Here is a 20495-nt window from a genome sequence, read left to right on the forward strand (position 1 = left end):
TACCAACTCCATAAAAAATATCGAGGAAGCAGAGTAGGTGGTGTACATAAAAGGTGATATCCCAACAAATGTAACAAAAATGAATTAACAAATCAACAAATATCAAGCAAGTATGGCAAGTGATAACAATTGGCAATTAATCTATTTTATAGGCTGCATATACCGACTGTATGATAATGACGTTGGAGTTCTAGAACAAATCATCAAATTGATTGATTCAGTAAAGCAGAGCTTGTCAACACTAGGCTGCTCATTTGTCCTAATCAACAGCGATTTCAAGTTCAGCCACACAACGAGGTTCTTGAGACTGATGAAGACCCAGCAACAGTTACTCATACACAAGACAAACATACAACTGACATGAAATTCTAGCAATCTTTAAAGGAAAACTTTTTCATGCAATCGTCACTTTCCCCACCTCAGAAATAGAAAAAAAAGAACATCAGCACACTAAATTTATTAATCAGTGATGAACCTGACTGTATAGATCAATTACATGAAGGCAACTCACTTGGCTTCACATCAGCAGGGAAAGCCCACTGCTTTCTCATTGGCTCATTTGCTACAAACAGCACTTATGTTAAAGAAAAACAGAAAAGATTCATCTGGATCAAGGCAAACTATGAAGCAATCTTAACACTAATCGCATCCTATGATTGGGTGAAAATTTTCAATTCCCATTAAGGAAACGACAATTACCAGGTGTTTGTTGACAAAATCAAAGATGCGGTCACCCTACACATATCTTTAACTAAAACACCGTTCAAGCAACAAAAACAACAATGAAATATGCCAGAAGTTAAAAAAGTAGTGGGAAAAAAAAACTTTTAGCGCAAATATCTTGCAGCTTGTAGATAGACTCACATAGATTCAAAAACAGCATAAGGCATCCTACAAAGAGCTAGTTAAGGTTGTAAGATCAGCAGTTGTTAAGTACGAAAATGAAATTGCAAACTGTTTCAAAATACATAACATAAGTCAAACAGGAGCAAATAGCAAATGAAATGGTGAAGTCACAATGCGTTTTTGGACCCTGCCGAGAAGAGAAAGAGCATCATTAGAAGTACCAGCCCAAATATGATAACAGTATTTCATACTGGGACAAATAAGAGTTTATTAAGGTAGAGAATCAGGGTTAAGAACATGGCAAGCATGGTAAACAGAAGCAACCTTAGCAGATGCTAATTTAGCAATTGATTGTATATATGGGTTGCATGAAAGGTCAGTAGTAAACGATAATCCAAGAAAACGTAAAGAAGTGGACTCAGTGAGAGGGTTGCCATTCATTAATATAGGAATAGTATTGCAATAGTTGTTTGCAGTAAATAAATGAGTTTTGTTGGAGTTAAAATTTACAAGTCATTGCAAGCCCCAATCTGTTACAGAAGTGAAATCAGATTCTAGATCGGCTGCCTGTTCTAAGCTATCAAAAAGAGAAGACTTTTTGTCAAAGTAAGAGTATAAAGTTGAGTCATCACCAAAAAGAGCCACTTTAGATGTAAAGTCGGGAAGATCATTAATGTAAATTAAAACAAAACAGGACCAAGAATAGAACCTTAAAGTACCCCAGAAGTTACCGGAAATGAAGAGGAGTGTTAACCTTCGAGTATGACTTTAATATGGCGCTAACCTCTATAGAAAAGAAAGAAACAATTTGATAATCTCAAAAACTTTCCCAGATACATCAAATGAAGCAAGCTTATATATATTATATATCAGGGGCGGATCCAGAATTTTTTGGTGTTTGAGATAACTAAATTCCTGTCATGGAGCAAACACCAAGCAATTATATGTTTATACTTATGTCAAATAACGATGCTATGCAAAAAATTGCGATGCTTGGAGCCTAGGAACAAAAAAGCCCTAAAATTTTGGTCACAACTACCCCAAGCGTGAGAGCAACAAGTTGACAAAATATTTTTTTACGATTTTCAACTAAAGTTATATTCATCAATAAATTCTAAATTTTATACAATAATCTTTTAACATTCAAAAGTTATGACCATATAAAATTCTTAACCTCCTCAAATTAAGGTGGATTTAAATTTCATATGGTCATACTTTTTGAACGCTGAGATATTATACTATGAAATTTAAAATTTCTCGATGAATATAACTTTAGTTAAAAATCATAAAAAAATATTTTGTCAACTTGTTGCTCTCACGTTTGGGGTAGTTGTGGCCAGAATTATAGGGCTTTTTTGTCCCCAGGCTCCAATCATCGCAATTTTTTGCATAGCATCCTTATTTGACATAAGTATAAACATATAAATGTTTGGTGCTTGCTCCATGTCAGGAAGTTAGTTATCTCATACACCAAACAATGCTGGATCCGCCCCTGTGTGTGTGTTTATATATATATATATATATATATATATATATATATATATATATATATATATATATATATATATATATATATATATATATATATATATAAATATAGATATAGATATAGATATAGATATATATATATATATATATATATATATATATATATATATATATATATATATATATATATATATATATAAATATATATATATATATATATATATATGTATACATATATATATATACATATATATATATATATATATATATACATATATATATATATATATATATATATATATATATATATATATATATATATATATATATATATATATATAATAATAATATTTAATATAATATCTATATATATAATAATATTTAATATAATATTTATATATATATATATAATAAAATTTAAAATAATATTATTTAATATAATATTTATATATATATAATAATATTTAATATAATATTTATATATATAATAATATTTAATATAATATTTATATTTAATATAATAATAAATATATATATATATATATATATATATATATAATATTTACAAAACACTAAAAATTTGCTAAAAAAAAGCAGAGTTTGCAAAAAAATAGAGTGCGAATGATTTTAAATGTATTCTACAGAATAGAGTGCTCAATGTTCTTAAAAGAACAGAGCCATGATAAATTATTTTGATATTTATAAATTGAATTTATATATATATATATATATATATATATATATATATATATATATATATATATATATATATATATATATATATATATATATATATACATATATACATATACATACATATATATATATATATATGTGTGTGTATATATGTGTATACACACACACATATATATATACATGTGTATACACACACACACATATATATATATACACACACACATATATATACAGTCATATATACATATATCTATACATATATATATGTGTGTGTGTATATATATGTATATTTGTATGTGTATATACACATGTGCGTGTGTGTGTGTGTGTGTATATATATATATATATTTATATATAATTAATTAGTAAAAAACACTTATCTAACTTTTATCTTAGACTTGAAGTTAGATAAGTGTTTTTTACTAATTAATTATTGCTCTGTTCTTTAAGAACATTGAGCACTCTATTTGTAAAATACACTAACATAATTTACATATATATATATATATATATATATGTATATATATATATATTCATATATATATATATATATATATATATATATATATATATATATATATATATATATATATATATACATATATATATATATATATATATATATATATATATATATATATATATATATATATATATATATATATATATTATATATTATATATATATATATATATATTATATATATATATATATATATATATATATATATATATATATGTATGTACATTTTTTTTATTTTTATATTTGTTCACCTCCCCAAGGCCGAGAAGGCCACTACAGATGAGGAGGCTACTTGTGGTTTTAACCCTCTCTCAACTCTATAACTCCGAAACACGAACCTTGACGAACAAGGCTGCTGCGCGGAGAAACAAGTTGAGCGCGGTACTACCAGGGACGTGTTGGGAATCGAACTCGTAACCTCTCGCTTATGAAGCGAGCGCTCTACCACTACACCACTACCGCATTTATGTATATATACATATATCTGTATATTATACATATATTTGTATTTTGTACATATATTTATATGTATATATGTACATATATTTATATATTGTATATGTATGTTTTTATCTGCGTACCTATGTATGAATATATGTATTTGTAAAAAAATTTAATTTTAGGTGATCGAGGTTTAATGGCTATAGCCATTGTTGTTGGACATTTATCAATATTATTATTCGATTCTTTTCTTATACCTTTTTGGTTATATATTGAAAAGAAATATAATTTTTGTGGCGGTTCACACTCCAGCCAAGAAGAATTAAAATAACTTGACAAATTTTCCAGGAATTTTTTTAAAATAAAAGTGTTAACATAGCTTTGAGAGTAAGCGGTTATTTATACGTTTTCTAATTTTTATTAGGGGCAAAGGTGCTATTTTGTTATGTATTCTGTGTTTTAGTTAAGGTTTTGTAAAAAAATTTTTTAGTCAAATTTTTTTTATACGAGTACATAATTAGTAAGTTTTTATAAATTGTTTTATATATCTTGTATCATCTTTTTTTTTCTTAATAACGACTTGTAAGAGAATTGAATTAATTTATAAACATCAATAAATAGGAGTTTTCTTAAGTATCTAGTTTTTTAGTATCTGTTTTCTTGATTTTTTAAAAACATGGCATTTTCAGCTTTTACTGCAAATGCCATGTAAAACACATTAGTCATTGCGGTAGTAGTGTAGTGGTAAAGCGCTCGCCTCTTAAGCGAGAAGTTCCGAGTTCGACCCCTACCCCGTCCATGGAAGTACCGCGCTCAATTTGTTTCTTCGCGCAGCGGCCTTGTTCGCCAAGTTTCGTGTTTCGGAGTTATAGAGTTGAGAGAGTTACTAAAAGTAGCCTCCTACTGTAGTAACTACTGTACTATAGTAGCCTCTTACTGTACTGTAGGGGCCTTCATGGCCTTGGGGAGGTGAATTAAAATAAATAAAAAAAGTCAGCTCAGCTTTTTTACATAAAAATAAACTTGCTTGCGCGAGTTAAAAGTACTGCTTTGTTTTTATTGCGTTAAAGCTGCTGTTAGTAAAAAGTTCTGGTTTTTTTCAGGGATTCTTAAATTCTAGTTTTGCAGCTATATTTTGGAAATCAATAATAGATCTTTAATTAAACAGCATTTAAAATGTTTCATATTTTATTTCAGCTTATATTCTTTTTTAGACACAGCTACAATTTTTTTTTTTTTAATAATGAAGCAGCTGATGATTTCATATTGTAAAACATTTTTTTCATTTTTTAGATGCGACATTAACTTTTATTTACTACTAAAAGAAAAATCAATTATATTTAAGAAATATCTTTTTTAAAGAATTAACTTTAAAATAAAATCAAGCATAGATAATATGAGCTATCTTTTTTTATATCCCTTGCTTTGTGGCGCCAGTTCTCGATTATAAAAATTTATAAAATAAGATAATCGCGCATAAACAAAGTTTCTCATTAAACTTTCTTTCACAGAAAAGCGTGATCATTATAAAGAAATGTAAACTTGTAATCATTTACTTTAATAATTTGTATTAACAAGATGGTAGACCACTAATAAACTTAAATTCTTTAAAAATTGCATATAAATTGATATAAATTGATTAAAAACGTATGGTAAAAATCTATTGTATAATTATGGTAAAACTATAGTATAGTATAACAAAAACATATAAACAAACTATAGTATAAACATACTATACAAACATATAAACATGCTATAGTATAATTGACAAATTTTAATAAAAAAGTTATAAAATTTTAGCGTTTGAAAGTATCGGTCTAGGACACCCTATAATATGGTCATTTCGCTGCGGTGAATATATCAAAATCGATTGGTGTTATCAACTTTTTAAACTTGTTTTTAATCTAGTGAAAAAAATTGCTTAATTAAAAATAATATGACTGGTAGATTTTTTTAATCACATTAACACTTAAAGAACAAAAAATAAGGTGTTTTTTGGCTATATATGGCCTTAAATCTTTTTATTGAATTACCTTAATGTTTTAAAAGTAAAAGACACCCATAACAACAAAAAGAACAACTTCTGAAAACTGATTAAATACAAAGTCATAAAATTTTCAAATTGCAAATAAAATCTCACTTATAAAATCTAACAACAAATATTAGTAAGGTGGAATTCAAGTAAAACCTGAAAAAAAATCATGTTAAGTTAGACTTGACAACAACATTTCCTATTCTCAAAGTCATGTCAAGTCAAAGTCAAAGGCTTTTTTTTTGTCAGCAATGACAAAACAAAAGCCCCATGATTTTGAGAATATGAAATGGACATTTTGGGGCTAATTTTCAAATACAAATTTGCAAAATGAATAATTTTTTTATATCGCCAAAATTATTAGTTATTTATATCATCTGAAAGATAATTTAATTCCGAGTAAAACGATTGCTTACACGTAGTTTAAAAAATGTGAATTAAAGCAGCTCTAAGTGAAAACTATGACGTCATAGTTTTTTAAAAGATATTTTTTCTTTGAAGTCGTTAGCATTATATACTGTTAGAAGTTTAATGTTGTATTAAGTAAAACATTTTCTTTAATCGTAACGTAAAAATATTAGTGCTTGTTCAAGGAGGGACTAGGTCGTGAGGGGAGGGGGGAGGGCTATAGCTCCGGGTCTTTTACATTTTGATGTTCCGAACTTTTTTAGTTGACCTTTTTTTTTAGACTTTTTTTAGACTTTGGTGCAAATTCGCTATAAAAAAAAACTTATATTACAAAATAGCAATAAATATCATTTTTTTCTATTTAACAAATCTTTTCTTCTGTTAGAAGTAGCTTCCTTAGTGAGGCTTTATTAGGTTTCCGCATAAATTTATTTAAAAAAAGAAACTTGTGGAAAAGGGGTGAGTTCGTAATCAAAGTAGCTTTCAACATTTCTCTCTTTGGAATTGCTACTAATCTTGCAAATAGTTTTGTTGATTTGATAAAAATTGAGTTTTTTTTTTGTCAATTTAAGCACATTCTGTTAATGTTTCAAGTAATAAAAATTGGTTGTTTTTTTTGCGGAAAACGTTGCAGTGAACATAGGCCGGTGGCCAACATTGATTATCGCTTCATCCCGTTGGACACATCTAATAACTGAAATTTCTATATTGAATCAAGCGTTTCTTAGTATTAACATTTTAAAAATGTAAACTTGCCCCTTTTTTTCACAATCTATTATTTTACTTTCCTTTATCGTGCTTGATCGTTTTCTAACGATTAGTCTATCGTTGATAATTAGTAATTTACGGAACAACCAAAGCGACCGAATGTTATTTAAAACTTTTTAATAAATCTTTCCGTAAAATATCTCTGTCACGTTTGGTTAAAAATATAAACAGACAAAATGGCAGCATCGTTAAGCGACAATATTTGTTTAATTCATTTTAATAATATACCGAATAAATGCATTAAAAAATGCAGTACTAAAGCTATAAAAAAAATATTTAGCACACGAAAAAGGTGGTGCAAGCTTCGAAATAAACATGGAGATGTGGCAAGATTTTCTTTTAGTCTAAAGTAAGATGTAGTTTTACCACAAGTTAAGATTAAACAATATCTATGATGAAAAATAATTTTAATTCTAAAGTGATCAAAACAAGGTTTTTGTAAGTGTTATCACCATAATATAAACAATAATATATTCAAAAAATCAAAATAAGTATATAATTTATCTTAATAATAGCTTAATTTTTTTATCGGGTTTATACAATAAATTTCTGGTCTTCTAAATCAAATTTTTATTCAGGAACTAAAGACACATCACTGTCAATTTTGGTTTGGGACAACATCAATTTCGGTGAGGAAACAAGATCTGGGAAAGGAACTACTCATATGGCTAATGGAATCATTGTTCAACCTTTAAATATTGGACCAACCCAAGAAAAAAGAGAGGTATAAACAGTGCGCAATGTAAGGGGAAAAAATAAAGGGACAGTTTTCACTAATTTATAAATACAATTTTTCTTGTCTAATCTTTGCTATGTTAGGAAAGATATAGAAAAGAATGGATTATAGTCTTTAAAAAGGTGGCTGGATGACATCTTGCTCTTCCCCCCTCACTTGGAGCACTGCATATCAATTATACTAAATCAAAATTAGAAACTTTATGATCTTTTTTGAAACATTTATGTTGTTTGTTAAAACTACATAGTTTTATAGCTAACAATTCTTTTTTTTAGTAGGTGTTCATTCATTTATGTTTCTATATTGGATTTAGCTATTTTCTATAAAAAAAACTTCATTCTTTTAGTAACCCACTTCATACCATTTCACTTTTTTTTATTAGATAACAGTTTCAAAACGACCTCAATCTATTCAAGAATCACTTTCTAGCATATTATGTTATCAGATTGGGAAAAAAGAATCACCCAAGCTTAAAAAGCTAATCGAAAAAATAAGAAAGTTAAAAAGCTAATTAAAAGCTAGTTAAAAAAATTAAATTATAATTAAAGCTAGTTAAAAAAATTAAAAAGCTAATCGAAAAAATAGAGAAAGTCAAGGATCAAGATAGGGCTTATCTATTATGCAAAAGTCAAATTCAAGAAAATTCCTTTCCAAGTTTGACTGCTTTCAATATTGGTCAAAACAAAGCTGCCTCTCATGTCTCGTACATTGGATATTTACCAGTTGTTGATGCTCCTGTTACTGATATTGCAGCAATATACACAATATTACGTAGAAGTGTTGATATTATAAACAAACTAAATTTGAAGTATGGAGTAATTGCCTGTGATGAGGCTGTGTATTCAAAAATTCAAATGGTTCGGTGGAAGGAACCTGAGTTTTCGAATAGATTTGTAGTAAGACTTGGCGAATATCATACTATGATGTCATTTATGACTGCTATTGCTAAAAGATTTGATGGATTCAGGTTTAAGGTATTTAATTAGTTTTAAACATAAGGATGAACATTTTAGAAGATAGCTATTTCTATTTAGAGATAAAGATATTTTGACAAATTTTGATTTTTTGTGTTAAAGTTTTTGATAAAATTATAAACTTTAATTTTTTTTAAATATTTGCTAGCTATCATTTATTGGTTTATTAAAACTGTAAACTTTGGGCATTAATATATCAGTCTCAATTTAAGGATATTGTCATTGAATCTGGTCTAGTGGCAGAGGGAGCAATTAAAGGTATTCTCACAGGTTAACACTATTACAGAAGCATAATGGTGCATAAAATCATGTTTGAGGCTTCAAGTCGCCTTAGATTTGAATCATTCTTGAACTCCTTGGATGTTGACAACCGACGTGAAGTAGAGGATTTCTGCTTGTTATTAATGGAATTACATGGCTTTTCTGAATTCCACTCGTATATTGAAAGTGGTTTGTTTGTTGAAGTTAGAGTAATTATTATTGAAATTAGTATTCCCGCCTCAGCTGGTATCATAAAATCAACGAAGTCGAAGCTTATAAATATACTCGAAGATAAATGTATTGATAAGTTATCAGTGGATATTCCTAAGAACAACGCATTAATTTTGGACGGTATGGCTATATTGCAAATAATTAAACCTGTACCCGAAAATTTTGAGAAACTCAGTCAATTGATATTCACTATGGTAATGAATTTTGCCATAAGTCAAATAGAGTTGACTTTGTTACGGACAGGTATCGAAATATTAGTATCAAACACGCCGAGCGACAAAGACGAGCTGAATCTGGTGTCCAGAATGTTACTATATTTGGGCCTAATCAAAAGTACCCAAATAATGGAAGAAGTTTATGAGTGCTGGCAGCAATAAAGAGGAACTGGTTAAGTTTCTTTTGGAAGAATGGAAAGGTTATGCAATAAATGAAATAGAGATATTTATTACACATGGTGATAGCACATACTGCTTCAGAAATTCGATTTGTACGGAATTGTCCGAACTTTGTAGCGACCAAGAAGAAGCTGATACTCGGTTATTGTTACATTGTAAGCACGCTTCGGTTTCATATGCTCATGTTATACTTGCAAGCCCCGATACAGATGTGTTCGTAAGTGCATTTTACCATAGTTGGTTCATCTCTGCAACTCTTCATTTTGAAACAGGATGTGGAAACAAACAACGTATCCTTAATGTAAATAAAATCGCAAAAGAGATTGGTTACGATTGGTGTGATGCAATGATTGGATTCCATTCCTTTACAGGTAAATTCAAATTAAATTTCATAAGTGAAATCATTATCTATCTTGCAAAGAATTTATTTCATGCACTATTTTGCTACTTTATCAAAAATAATGTGTTAAATTGTGCTGTTTATCTAAACTAATTTTGTATCTGAAAACGTAAATGTTTGAAGTGTTTCTACTTATTACTTAGGTTGTGATGCAGTGTCTGCTTTTCAAGGAAAAGGTAAATTATCTGCTCTAAAGACGGCAGGAAAGAAAAAAGAATATTGTACAGCATTCCGAGGTATCGGAATGTCACAAGATGTATCAGATGACGTTGTTAATGGCATACAGAAATTTGTTTGTCACCTTTATGGTGCAAGCAAAGAAGATGTTGTCAATAAAGCACGATATTACTTGTTCAAAATGGGCAAATCTATAGAAGAGATGCTCCTCCAAATTATGATTCGCTTATTTTACACATTAAACGTGATAATTATGATGCTTACATCCGAAAAAATGCATTGAAAGGTATATTAAATGTTCCTTCGCCCGATGGCTATGGTTGGTCTTTAAATGGAGACCAGGTAAACTTGGTTTGGACAACAATTCCACCTGCACCCGATTCACTTCTTGAATTTGTTCACTGTTCTTGCAAACCTGTTTGCGTCACAAATCGATGTTCTTGTAAACAAAACGGAATCACATGCACTGATCTATGCGCATGCGGTGAAGCGTGTGAAAACACCTCGTTTGAAGAAAGACTCTATGATGATGATGATGATGATGATGATGATGATGATGATGATGATGATGATGATGATGATGATGATGATGATGATGATGATGATGATGAAATAGAGTCAGAAAGCGATCTTGATGAATAAAAAAATAGTTGACATTTCTAGTATTTTTTCTTTTTTTAAACTTTAGGTGCTCTACTTTTTGTTACACAATACCCTCTAAAAAATGAAGCATTGATTGGATGTCGATCAACGTTGATTTTGTGTTTATATTCGCAATCAACAGAGATCAACTGTAAACGGATGTTATTTCAACGGCAACTTTATCAACAACAAATCAATATTTACTTCTAAACACTTTATGTACATTGATTTACTGTTGACGTAGGAAGAAAAAAAAATTCGTTGCGCTTGAATCTTAGTGCCGTTTGCTTAAACGATTGGATGACTTACTACAAAGCTTATTAAAAAATAAATGAATATATAATACTAGCTACAAAAATCATTCATCTTTAGATTTCTTTTAATTTTCTATTTCAAGATTAGTGGAAAATAAGATAAAAATGCCAAAACGTGACAGAAGCGTATACATGAGAGGTTATATGAGAGAAAAAAGAGATTCAAAAAAAAGAATTAATAATTATCTTGAAGAGTGCAATATTGGACAAGAGAACTGTGAGTTTCTATCTTCAACCAATAAAAATTTTTCTGATGTATCTGAAGAGGTGTACAGTGATACAGTAATATCTTCAATCACCTCACCAAAAAATGAAATTGAAGATTATTTAAATAAGTCTGAAGCAAGTTATAGTGATGCTGATGATATTGCAGATACAGATAGTTTGTACAGAAATATTGATCCTCAAACTTCAACAAAAGATTTTTTATATGAGTGGTCATTAAAATATGACATAAAAGATGATGCTTTAAATGCACTTTTTAAATCACTTTAGCAAATTTACTCCATATTTACCAAGATGCAGACAGACATTACAAAAATCTCTTCAAAAAGTTGATGTCGTTTGTGTTAGTGGAGGTGATTATATATATCTTGGTGTTAAGAATGCTATTGAGTATTTTATGTCTGTATCAATTAAAATTGTGGTAAAGCTTGATATAATTGTAAACATTGATGGTGCACCTATATACAATAGTAAAAAGACTTCAATTTGGCCTATATTAATTACAATTAATAGGAAAGGACCATATGCTGTTGCAATTTGGTATGGTCAGGGAAAACCAACATCTTTAGATGAGTACCTTCACGATTTTATTCTTGAAATGAAAGATTTACAAAGTAATGGATATAAACAGCTGTTAGTGACTATTAAAGCTTTTATTTGTGATGCGCCTGCAAGAGCATTTGTAAAATGCATTATAGGGCATAGTGGCTACCATAGCTGTGAAAGATACACGGTAGTTGGCACACAAAAGCATGGTGTACGATTATTGGAAACAATTGCTCCTCTTCGTACTGATGTGGATTTTAAAAATAATTTATATAAAAAAGAAGGTCACCAACTTGAGAATCTTTCTCCACTTGTACAATTAAATTTTCCAATGATAACTGGATTCCCACTGGACTATATGCATCTTATATGTCTTGGGGTGGTTAAAAAGCTTATAATGAACTGGTGTAAAGGCCCAAGATGCATTAGATTAAGTCAATCTGTTAAAGACAATATTTCAAATGAATTGATAAATTTACGAAGTTATACGCCATCCAATTTTCAGCGTAGGCCACGCTCTTTAAATGAACTTGAGAAATGGAAAGCAACAGAGTTTCGATTCTTTCTTCTGTATGCTGGACCTGTTGTGTTAAAAGGAAAAGTAAATAAAAGTAATTATGACTTATTCATTTCTCTTTCAATTTCAATGCACATACTGCTTTCTGATAGAATGGTGCAAAATAAAGTATTAGTTGCCTACGCTAAACAATTACTTAGTTGGTTTGTTAGAGAAGTGCAAATTTTGTATGGGGAAATCTTTGTGACATACAATGTTCATAGCATGATTCATTTAGCTGATGATTGTGTTAATTTTGGGGAGAGTCTTAATCATCTTTCATCTTTCCCATTTGAAAGCTTTTTAGGTCAAATTAAAAGAATGGTACACAAATCACATCAGACAGTTACCCAGATAGTTAAACAACTGGATGAGAGAAAAAAGTTAGATATTTTTCTTAAAGAAAGGAATAGTAAAGAAGTTCTTATCAGAATGGCAAATGACAAGATTAAATCAAATGTGCGAGACAGAGTCTATTTTATCAAAGACAAAGGGTTTGTTTTAGTAGAGGAGGTTTTGGTAGACATTGTAAAATGTAAAGCACTAAATCCTTGTTCAACTAGAAAATTTTTCCCAGATTATTTTGAGACATCAGATTTAGATATTTTTTATGTAGATTCATTAACTAACTTAAAAACAATATTTGTAAATAAAAATGAACTTTTTAATAAAGGCTTGATGATACCTATTCCAAAAGGTGGATATGCTTTTTTTGTGCTGAGACATTGTGACATTGCCTGTGATCAATAACTGCTTATATTAAAAACAGACATTTTTTTTTATTGCTGATACAGTCTTTGCTTCTGTTGTATATGTCTACAATATATATAATTAAATAAACAATATTTTTCTTTTTTAATTTATATATATTAATTAATAATAAGTTTATTAATAATATATATATACATATATATATATATATATATATATATATATATATATATATATATATATATATATATATATATATATAGAACCCTTAGATGTTGTCCGAAAGTTTTTTCGATATTTTGTTGACAAAAAGTAAAAATTAAAATGCAAGACCGGAATTTTTTTTTTTAATAATGATAGACTGCCTGCCCCAACCAAACCCTCAGTCGATGTAGCAGCACTCCCTTGCGGGTCAGGCTATTTGTCAGTCGATGTAGCAGCACTCCCTTGCGAGTCAGGCTATTTGTCAGTCGATGTAGCAGCACTCCCTTGCGAGTCAGGCTATTTGTCAGTCGATGTAGCAGCACTCCCTTGCGAGTCAGGCTATAAGATAGTCGATGTAGCAACACTCCGCGCATGATTTACAGTAAAAAAAATAAAAATAAAATCATTTTAATAAAAAAAATTAAAATAAAAACATTTTATTAAAAAAAATAAAAATAAAAACATTGTTTATATTGTTAAAAACATTCACAATGTTTTAAAAACATTCAGAATGTTTTTAAAAACATTCCGGTCAATTAAATTTGCGTTTTTGTGGTTTTTTTATATAACAATTAATTTGTAATTAAATTAATGGTTTTTACTTTAGTCCAACACGGAAATGTTGGACGAAAGTTAAAAGTAATTAAAAGTGACGTATATGTTGGCGTAAGAATCACTTTTTTCCTTCCGCTCTTCCCAAAGCCAACAAACTATAGATCTATATATATATATATATATATATATATATATATATATATATATATATATATATATATATATATATATATATATATATTAGGGTGGAGTGAATTTTAGTTTTTTTTACAATTCGTTTAGCCTGGGTGTGCAAAAGTTGTCTATTCATTTCAGAAATACTCTGGAAAAATATCAATGCTCTAGGAAATTATCTTGAGGTGCCTCAAGACCTTTAAAATTTTAATGGGTTCCTAATATTATGTAAAAAAATTTTCAAAAGTATGTCATGTTGAGTCTCAAAAGAAGCAAAATTTTATAAAAATTTCAAAAATAACAACTATTTTATAAAAAAATTATTATTTAAGATTTTTTTGAAATTATAATTAAAATAAAAAATTTTTTTTTCATTTTTAGTTTAAAAGGTCATTTTTTCTGCAATAAACTATAAAATAACAATTTTTTTTTAAAAATAATTGTTATTTTTGAAATTTTTATAAAATTTTGCTTCTTTTGAGACCCAACATGACATACTTTTGAAAAACTTTTTTTTACATAATATTAGGGACCCATTAAAATTTTAAAGGTCTTGAGGCACCTCAAGATAATTTCCTAGAGCATTGATATTTTTCCAGAGTATTTCTGAAATGAATAGACAACTTTTGCACACCCAGGCTAAACGAATTGTAAAAAAAACTAAAATTCACTCTACCCTAATATATATGTATATATATATATATATATATATATATATATATATATATATATATATATATATATATATATATATATATATATATATATATATATATATATAAGTAAAAGGCCCAGGTAACAAAAGAAAAACTATTCAAATTAAGATTAAAATATATTTATTAGTTAATTTTAAACAATAATAAAAACTATTTACATTTAACTTCCTATAAAAATTTTATAAAGGAAGTAATTAAGGTTTTTATTTAAAAAAATATAATTAACAAAAATATAGTATAACTTGTTGGTAAGGAAGTTTTAAAAGTAATGTGAGAATAATTACTTTCTGTTTATATGTTGATTGTGTCATGTCTCTGTTTATGAAACTCACCTACATAAACAGGGACATGACACAATGAACATATAAATAGAAAGTAATTATTTTCACATTACTTTTAAGACTTATATACCAGCAAGAATATTTTTGTTAATTATAGCTTTTTTTTATATAAACCTTAATTACTTCCTTTATAAACTTTTTATAGGAAGTTCAATATAAATAGTTTTTTATAGTTTTGTAGTTCTCATACAAAGGTGAGGATTTTATATGAAAGGCGTTCTGTGTTAGAGAAAAATTTAAAATAATTGTTTAAAATTTAACTTATAAATATATTTTAGTCTTAATTTGAATAGTTTTTCTTTTTTTATATATATATATATATATATATATATATATATATATATATATATATTTTATATATATATATATATATATATATATATATATATATATATATATATATATATATATATCTGCTATCAATCTGAAGATATAATGTTCTTAATGAAATTGTTCTAGCTAATCTTTTGTGCAATGTTTTTTATTGTATGATTTTCATAACTTTTTTCTTATATAACTTTGTTTGGAATCAAACAGCATCAAATAGCAGTCTATTGAAATGTCATTTGCCATTGTTGAATTTACAAATGGAACAATTAAAGAAGTGGAAGTTATAGCCAAAAGTTGGATGAAAAATGATGGGAAATGCTTCTGGCCCCCATTTAAAAGTTCCTCTGCAATTTGAAAGGCTGTCACTAGTTTGCAGGCACCGACCTCTGATTGGCAGATATACCCTGCAAGGGTTTTATACACCACAGGTTGGAATTAACTATTAACACCAGGTAAAATAATTGAAATAGACCTTAATATTGTGTACTGTGTGTTGAAAGTATATCTGTGTATAGATTTTTATGAAGAAGCTCGAACACACTTGGAAAAGGCAGCAGATACTTCAAACATTGAAACTGATACTGAAGACAAGAGAAGAACAAAACAGAAGTAAAGCTCCTTAAATTATATTTACTAAATAAAGAAAAGTTTTCACTTTCTTGTCTCTAAAATTGTAAATTATCCATATTGAGCAAATAAACATTTTTTTTAAATATATATTAAAGGAGAAAGATGACAATGGCATTTTGGGATAGTGATGAAGATGTGGAAGTTAGTGACAAGGAACTAAAAGAATATAAAAGACATCATTTGACGAGTTCTGATAACCAAAGTAGAATGAACTTGATTTCAAAAATATCAGGTAAGTTATTTTCATTAAAATTAAAAACTATATTATGATAAAATAAACATTCATTTCCTTAATGAATTATAGAAATTCTGAAACCAATATCAACTCCATGTTTAAAGAGTGAGGCAACTAACTATCCAGTAGCTGAAAATACCATTGACTTTTTGAAAGCAAACAATGGAATTACAAGCAAACTCAAATTGTCATCAAGTGAATTGGTACAAAAAGTGTAAATATTGCTTTTTATACAAATATATGCAAATTTTAAACCTGTTTATAAACTGTTTTTAATATACTTGTTTTATTTTCATAAACCAAAGCTGAAGATAATATTATTTTGTTAAAGTGTTACTGTGACAAAAAGTTTTTGGTATAAATATCAACTTTATAGATTGTAATTAAAATAAAAAGTTTCTGAAATAAATATCTGACAAACCAACAGTAAGTGTAGGAGAGTATTCGCCAGTTTGATTTTGTGTGTTTACTTGGATCAGATACTTTTTGTTCCATACATATATATATATATATATATATATATATATATATATATATATATATATATATATATATATATATATATATATATATATCTTTATGTACCCAGATAGAAAATGGTGCTAAAATCTTTTGTTCAGAAGAAGAGGATAGGAAACAAAAACAGTTGTCTAGTCAGGGTAAATAGCTTTTTTAGAATGTATAGTTTTTCTTTTTTCTTTTTCTTTTTTACGTGTTAAATGTATATTTGCCAATTTATTCATTTTCTATTGATAAACGAATGAAGGTTTCGTTTTTCAAAAAAAAAAATTTTATACTTTCAGATTTTCAAAAAGTTGTCTTGAATTGGATGGCAAAGATAGATAAAAAGGTATAATTACTATTGTTGTTGTTTTAATGCTAAGGATTGCTGTTGTTAGTTATCTTATTTTTTTTTTTTTAAACAAATTTACTTCTGTAGGGGCTGCAAGCGGCCTGTCGTAATGTTAGGAGTTAATCAAAATCTGATTTTATTGGATAGTTTAGGTCCTTTATCAACCCTGAGCCAAAGAAGGTAGTAATTAGTACCTTTTTTGGCTCTAGGTTGACAAAAGGTTAACTGCTGACATTGCTACTTGCTGCTTGCAGCCCTTTCAGAAGTAAATTTGTTTAAAAAAAAAATTAATAATTAGATAACCAACAATAGCTGTAATCCTTCGCAACCCTTAATTAATTAGGGGTTGAAGTAATCTATATGAAGAGTACTATTTAACATATGATAAATAATATTCTTAAAGAAAATATATTCCATATATATGTGGAATATATTTTCTTACCTTTTGTAGATTGATATGTTATTGCAGCAGCAAGCCACAACAGGAATAAGTACTCCTAGCCCTGTGCCATCAGATACCATTTTTGAAAGGTGCCTAACAAAATCTGATGTTGATTTACTTGAAGAAAAGGTCAAGGCTAACAATGTTTTCAAGGGTAGAGTAGTGAGTTTTTATTATTAAATATTTGGTTGATAACAACTCAATTGATATGCACTGCAATAAATATTGCACAATCTTGTAATTTGAATGTTTTGCTGATATTTCTTATTTAAACTTTAATCGTTTTTTTTTTTTTTTAATTACTAGTTGAATGTCCTTAGCCGAAGTGGAGGTTGTTCTGCATATAAATCAGCTTTTGCTATTGGAAAGCTGTTGATGAGTGAGGAAGCTGGGTCCTGTTTCAATGTCTCCGGTGGTTTGTTTAAAACAAATTTTAAAACATACACACTTTATCAATTAATCGTGGGTAAGAAAAGTTTTATGGATATTTTTTAATTAAAGTTTGTTCCACCACAATATAAAAAAAGGAGGAAGAGATACAGGCAGGATTTTAGGCAACAATTATAATACCAGCATCACTATAGCACTTTCACTAATTCCTGAAAAATTGTCTCAATAATAGTCATATACTTGTTATTATTTGTTTATCCCAGTCATTTGCTTATCTGATAGTTTGCAATAATTTCTGCAATTTGATTTTAGATGCGATTATGAGGCAGCATCATAATGCGAAAGTTACAGAATGCCATTCGGGAATTTCAGAATTCTTAAGACAATCTGGAACAAGACACAACCGAAAAGGTTTAAAGATGAACCACGTTGCAAATTCTGAACCTTCGAGCAAAGGCTGAGCCATCTATAACTTTTTGTAAAGAAAAAATCTCCATTTTTTAATCTAAAATTGAAAAGTAAATTTTTGTAATATTTCACGTTGAAAATATGTCAAAAAACAAGCTCTATGATCTCGCAATGCTTACTTTTTTTTTGTTATTCTTCTGAGTTTGTTTTGAATTAATCGATGTCCTTTCAACAGTTTGTTTACATTTGCCCAACAATTTTTACCATCATCCAATTTACAAGAGTAAGTTATTAAATATAATTTAGGCTATATATATATATATATATATATATATATATATATATAGAACCCTTAGATGTTGTCCGAAAGTTTTTTCGATATTTTGTTGACAAAAAGTAAAAATTAAAATGCAAGACCGGAATTTTTTTTTTTTAATAATGATAGACTGCCTGCCCCAACCAAACCCTCAGTCGATGTAGCAGCACTCCCTTGCGGGTCAGGCTATTTGTCAGTCGATGTAGCAGCACTCCCTTGCGAGTCAGGCTATTTGTCAGTCGATGTAGCAGCACTCCCTTGCGAGTCAGGCTATTTGTCAGTCGATGTAGCAGCACTCCCTTGCGAGTCAGGCTATAAGATAGTCGATGTAGCAACACTCCGCGCATGATTTACAGTAAAAAAAATAAAAATAAAAACATTTTATTAAAAAAAATAAAAATAAAAACATTTTATTAAAAAAAATAAAAATAAAAACATTGTTTATATTGTTAAAAACATTCAAAATGTTATAAAAACATTCAGAATGTTTTTAAAAATATTCTGGTCAATTAAATTTGCGTTTTTGTGGTTTTTTTAAAAAACGATTAATTTGTAATTAAATTAATGGTTTTTACTTTCGTCCAACACGGAAATGTTGGACGAAAGTCAAAAGTAATTAAAAGTGACGTATGTGTTGGCGTAAGAATCACTTTTTTCCTTCCGCTCTTCCTAAAGCCAACAAACTATAGAACTATATATATATATATATATATATATATATATATATATAACAAAAGACCAGATTTTTAAGTAAGTTATTAGCAAAACAACTAAATCGATAAGTGTTGATTTAACGTTGATGAACAACGTTTAATTAATGTTTTTTTTATACAACATAACAACGTTGATAAGTGGCTAACATTTTGAACAGTAAATCAATATGAAATCAATGTTAAAAAGAAACACCAAATCAACATTGAATCAACACTATACTTTTAAAACGGTAATTGTTGATTTAATGTTGATGAGCAACGTTTAATCAACGTTTTTTTTATACAACATTTCAACGTTGATAAGTGGCTAACATTTTGGACAGTAAATCAATATGAAATCAATATTGAAAAGAAACACCGAATCAACATTGAATCAACACTATATTTTTTAGAGGGTATATGAGTACGAGGTAGTTCAATTACATCGACGAAAACAAAACTTATTATCTTGAGACATGGCCGGCGAGAATAGATATCAAGTAAATGGGGGTGGGGTGGGGGGCGTAAGTCTAAAAAGGTTACTATTCCAAATTTGCAAGCTGATCCGACAAAAAAGTTTAAACTTGCAAACTAAATGAGCTAAAAGGTCCACATTTGCCAACTAAATGAACAAAAATTATATGATCTTATATAGACCACCAGATGGCAATATAAAATCTTTTAAAAAACATATAATTCTGTACCTAAAACTGGCTAAAAATAAGCGCTTATATATAATGGGAGATTACGTATTAATTAAAAACTAATTCTCAAATTAGTTTACAATTAATACGTAACTGCTGTCATTAGTCATTTTGATCCAGTCATTAGTCATTTTGA

At 28.2% G+C, this 20495-nt stretch overlaps 3 protein-coding genes across 4 annotated transcripts in view; all 3 read left to right on the top strand.

Moving 5' to 3' along the window:
• Positions 1-4626, top strand: part of LOC136092305 (uncharacterized) — a 13925-nt gene extending 9299 nt beyond the window's left edge. Inside the window, exon 4 of the mRNA XM_065820225.1 lies at positions 4176-4626. Within this exon, the coding sequence (XP_065676297.1) occupies positions 4176-4324 (149 nt within the window). The 3' untranslated portion in view covers positions 4325-4626. The remainder of the gene's footprint in view (positions 1-4175) is intronic.
• A 2719-nt stretch (positions 4627-7345) lies between these two features.
• On the top strand, positions 7346-13514 carry LOC136092306 (uncharacterized). 2 transcript variants are annotated; one of them, XM_065820227.1, is made up of 5 exons: positions 7346-7550; positions 7780-7925; positions 8320-8911; positions 9060-10169; positions 10342-13514. In XM_065820227.1, the coding sequence occupies exon 5, from the start codon at positions 11804-11806 to the stop codon at positions 13406-13408; it is 1605 nt and encodes a 534-aa protein (XP_065676299.1). In that variant the 5' UTR covers positions 7346-7550; positions 7780-7925; positions 8320-8911; positions 9060-10169; positions 10342-11803; the 3' UTR covers positions 13409-13514. The 2 variants fall into 2 exon arrangements, with proteins under 2 accessions (XP_065676299.1, XP_065676298.1); XM_065820226.1 differs by having other exon boundaries at positions 9124-10169.
• Positions 13515-15792: 2278 nt separating this feature from the next.
• On the top strand, positions 15793-18825 carry LOC136092307 (uncharacterized). Its single transcript, XM_065820228.1, has 8 exons — positions 15793-16298; positions 16415-16551; positions 16624-16757; positions 17144-17213; positions 17358-17404; positions 17859-18011; positions 18156-18315; positions 18552-18825. The coding sequence occupies exons 2-8, from the start codon at positions 16422-16424 to the stop codon at positions 18698-18700; spliced, it is 843 nt and encodes a 280-aa protein (XP_065676300.1). The 5' UTR covers positions 15793-16298; positions 16415-16421; the 3' UTR covers positions 18701-18825.
• Positions 18826-20495: the final 1670 nt, after the last annotated feature.

The sequence above is a fragment of the Hydra vulgaris genome, chromosome 15, assembly GCF_038396675.1.
Source record: "Hydra vulgaris chromosome 15, alternate assembly HydraT2T_AEP".
Lineage (NCBI taxonomy): Eukaryota > Metazoa > Cnidaria > Hydrozoa > Anthoathecata > Hydridae > Hydra > Hydra vulgaris.

Bases quoted from the DNA above. Each gene is read 5' to 3' on its own strand.
- LOC136092306 (XM_065820227.1), top strand. From the start codon at position 11,804: ATGCACTTTTTAAATCACTTTAGCAAATTTACTCCATATTTACCAAGA.
- LOC136092307 (XM_065820228.1), top strand. From the start codon at position 16,422: ATGACAATGGCATTTTGGGATAGTGATGAAGATGTGGAAGTTAGTGAC. The intron at 17,214-17,357 runs GTAAATAGCTTT...TTATACTTTCAG, and splicing joins AAAACAGTTGTCTAGTCAGG to ATTTTCAAAAAGTTGTCTTG. The intron at 18,316-18,551 runs GTAAGAAAAGTT...ATTTGATTTTAG, and splicing joins ACTTTATCAATTAATCGTGG to ATGCGATTATGAGGCAGCAT.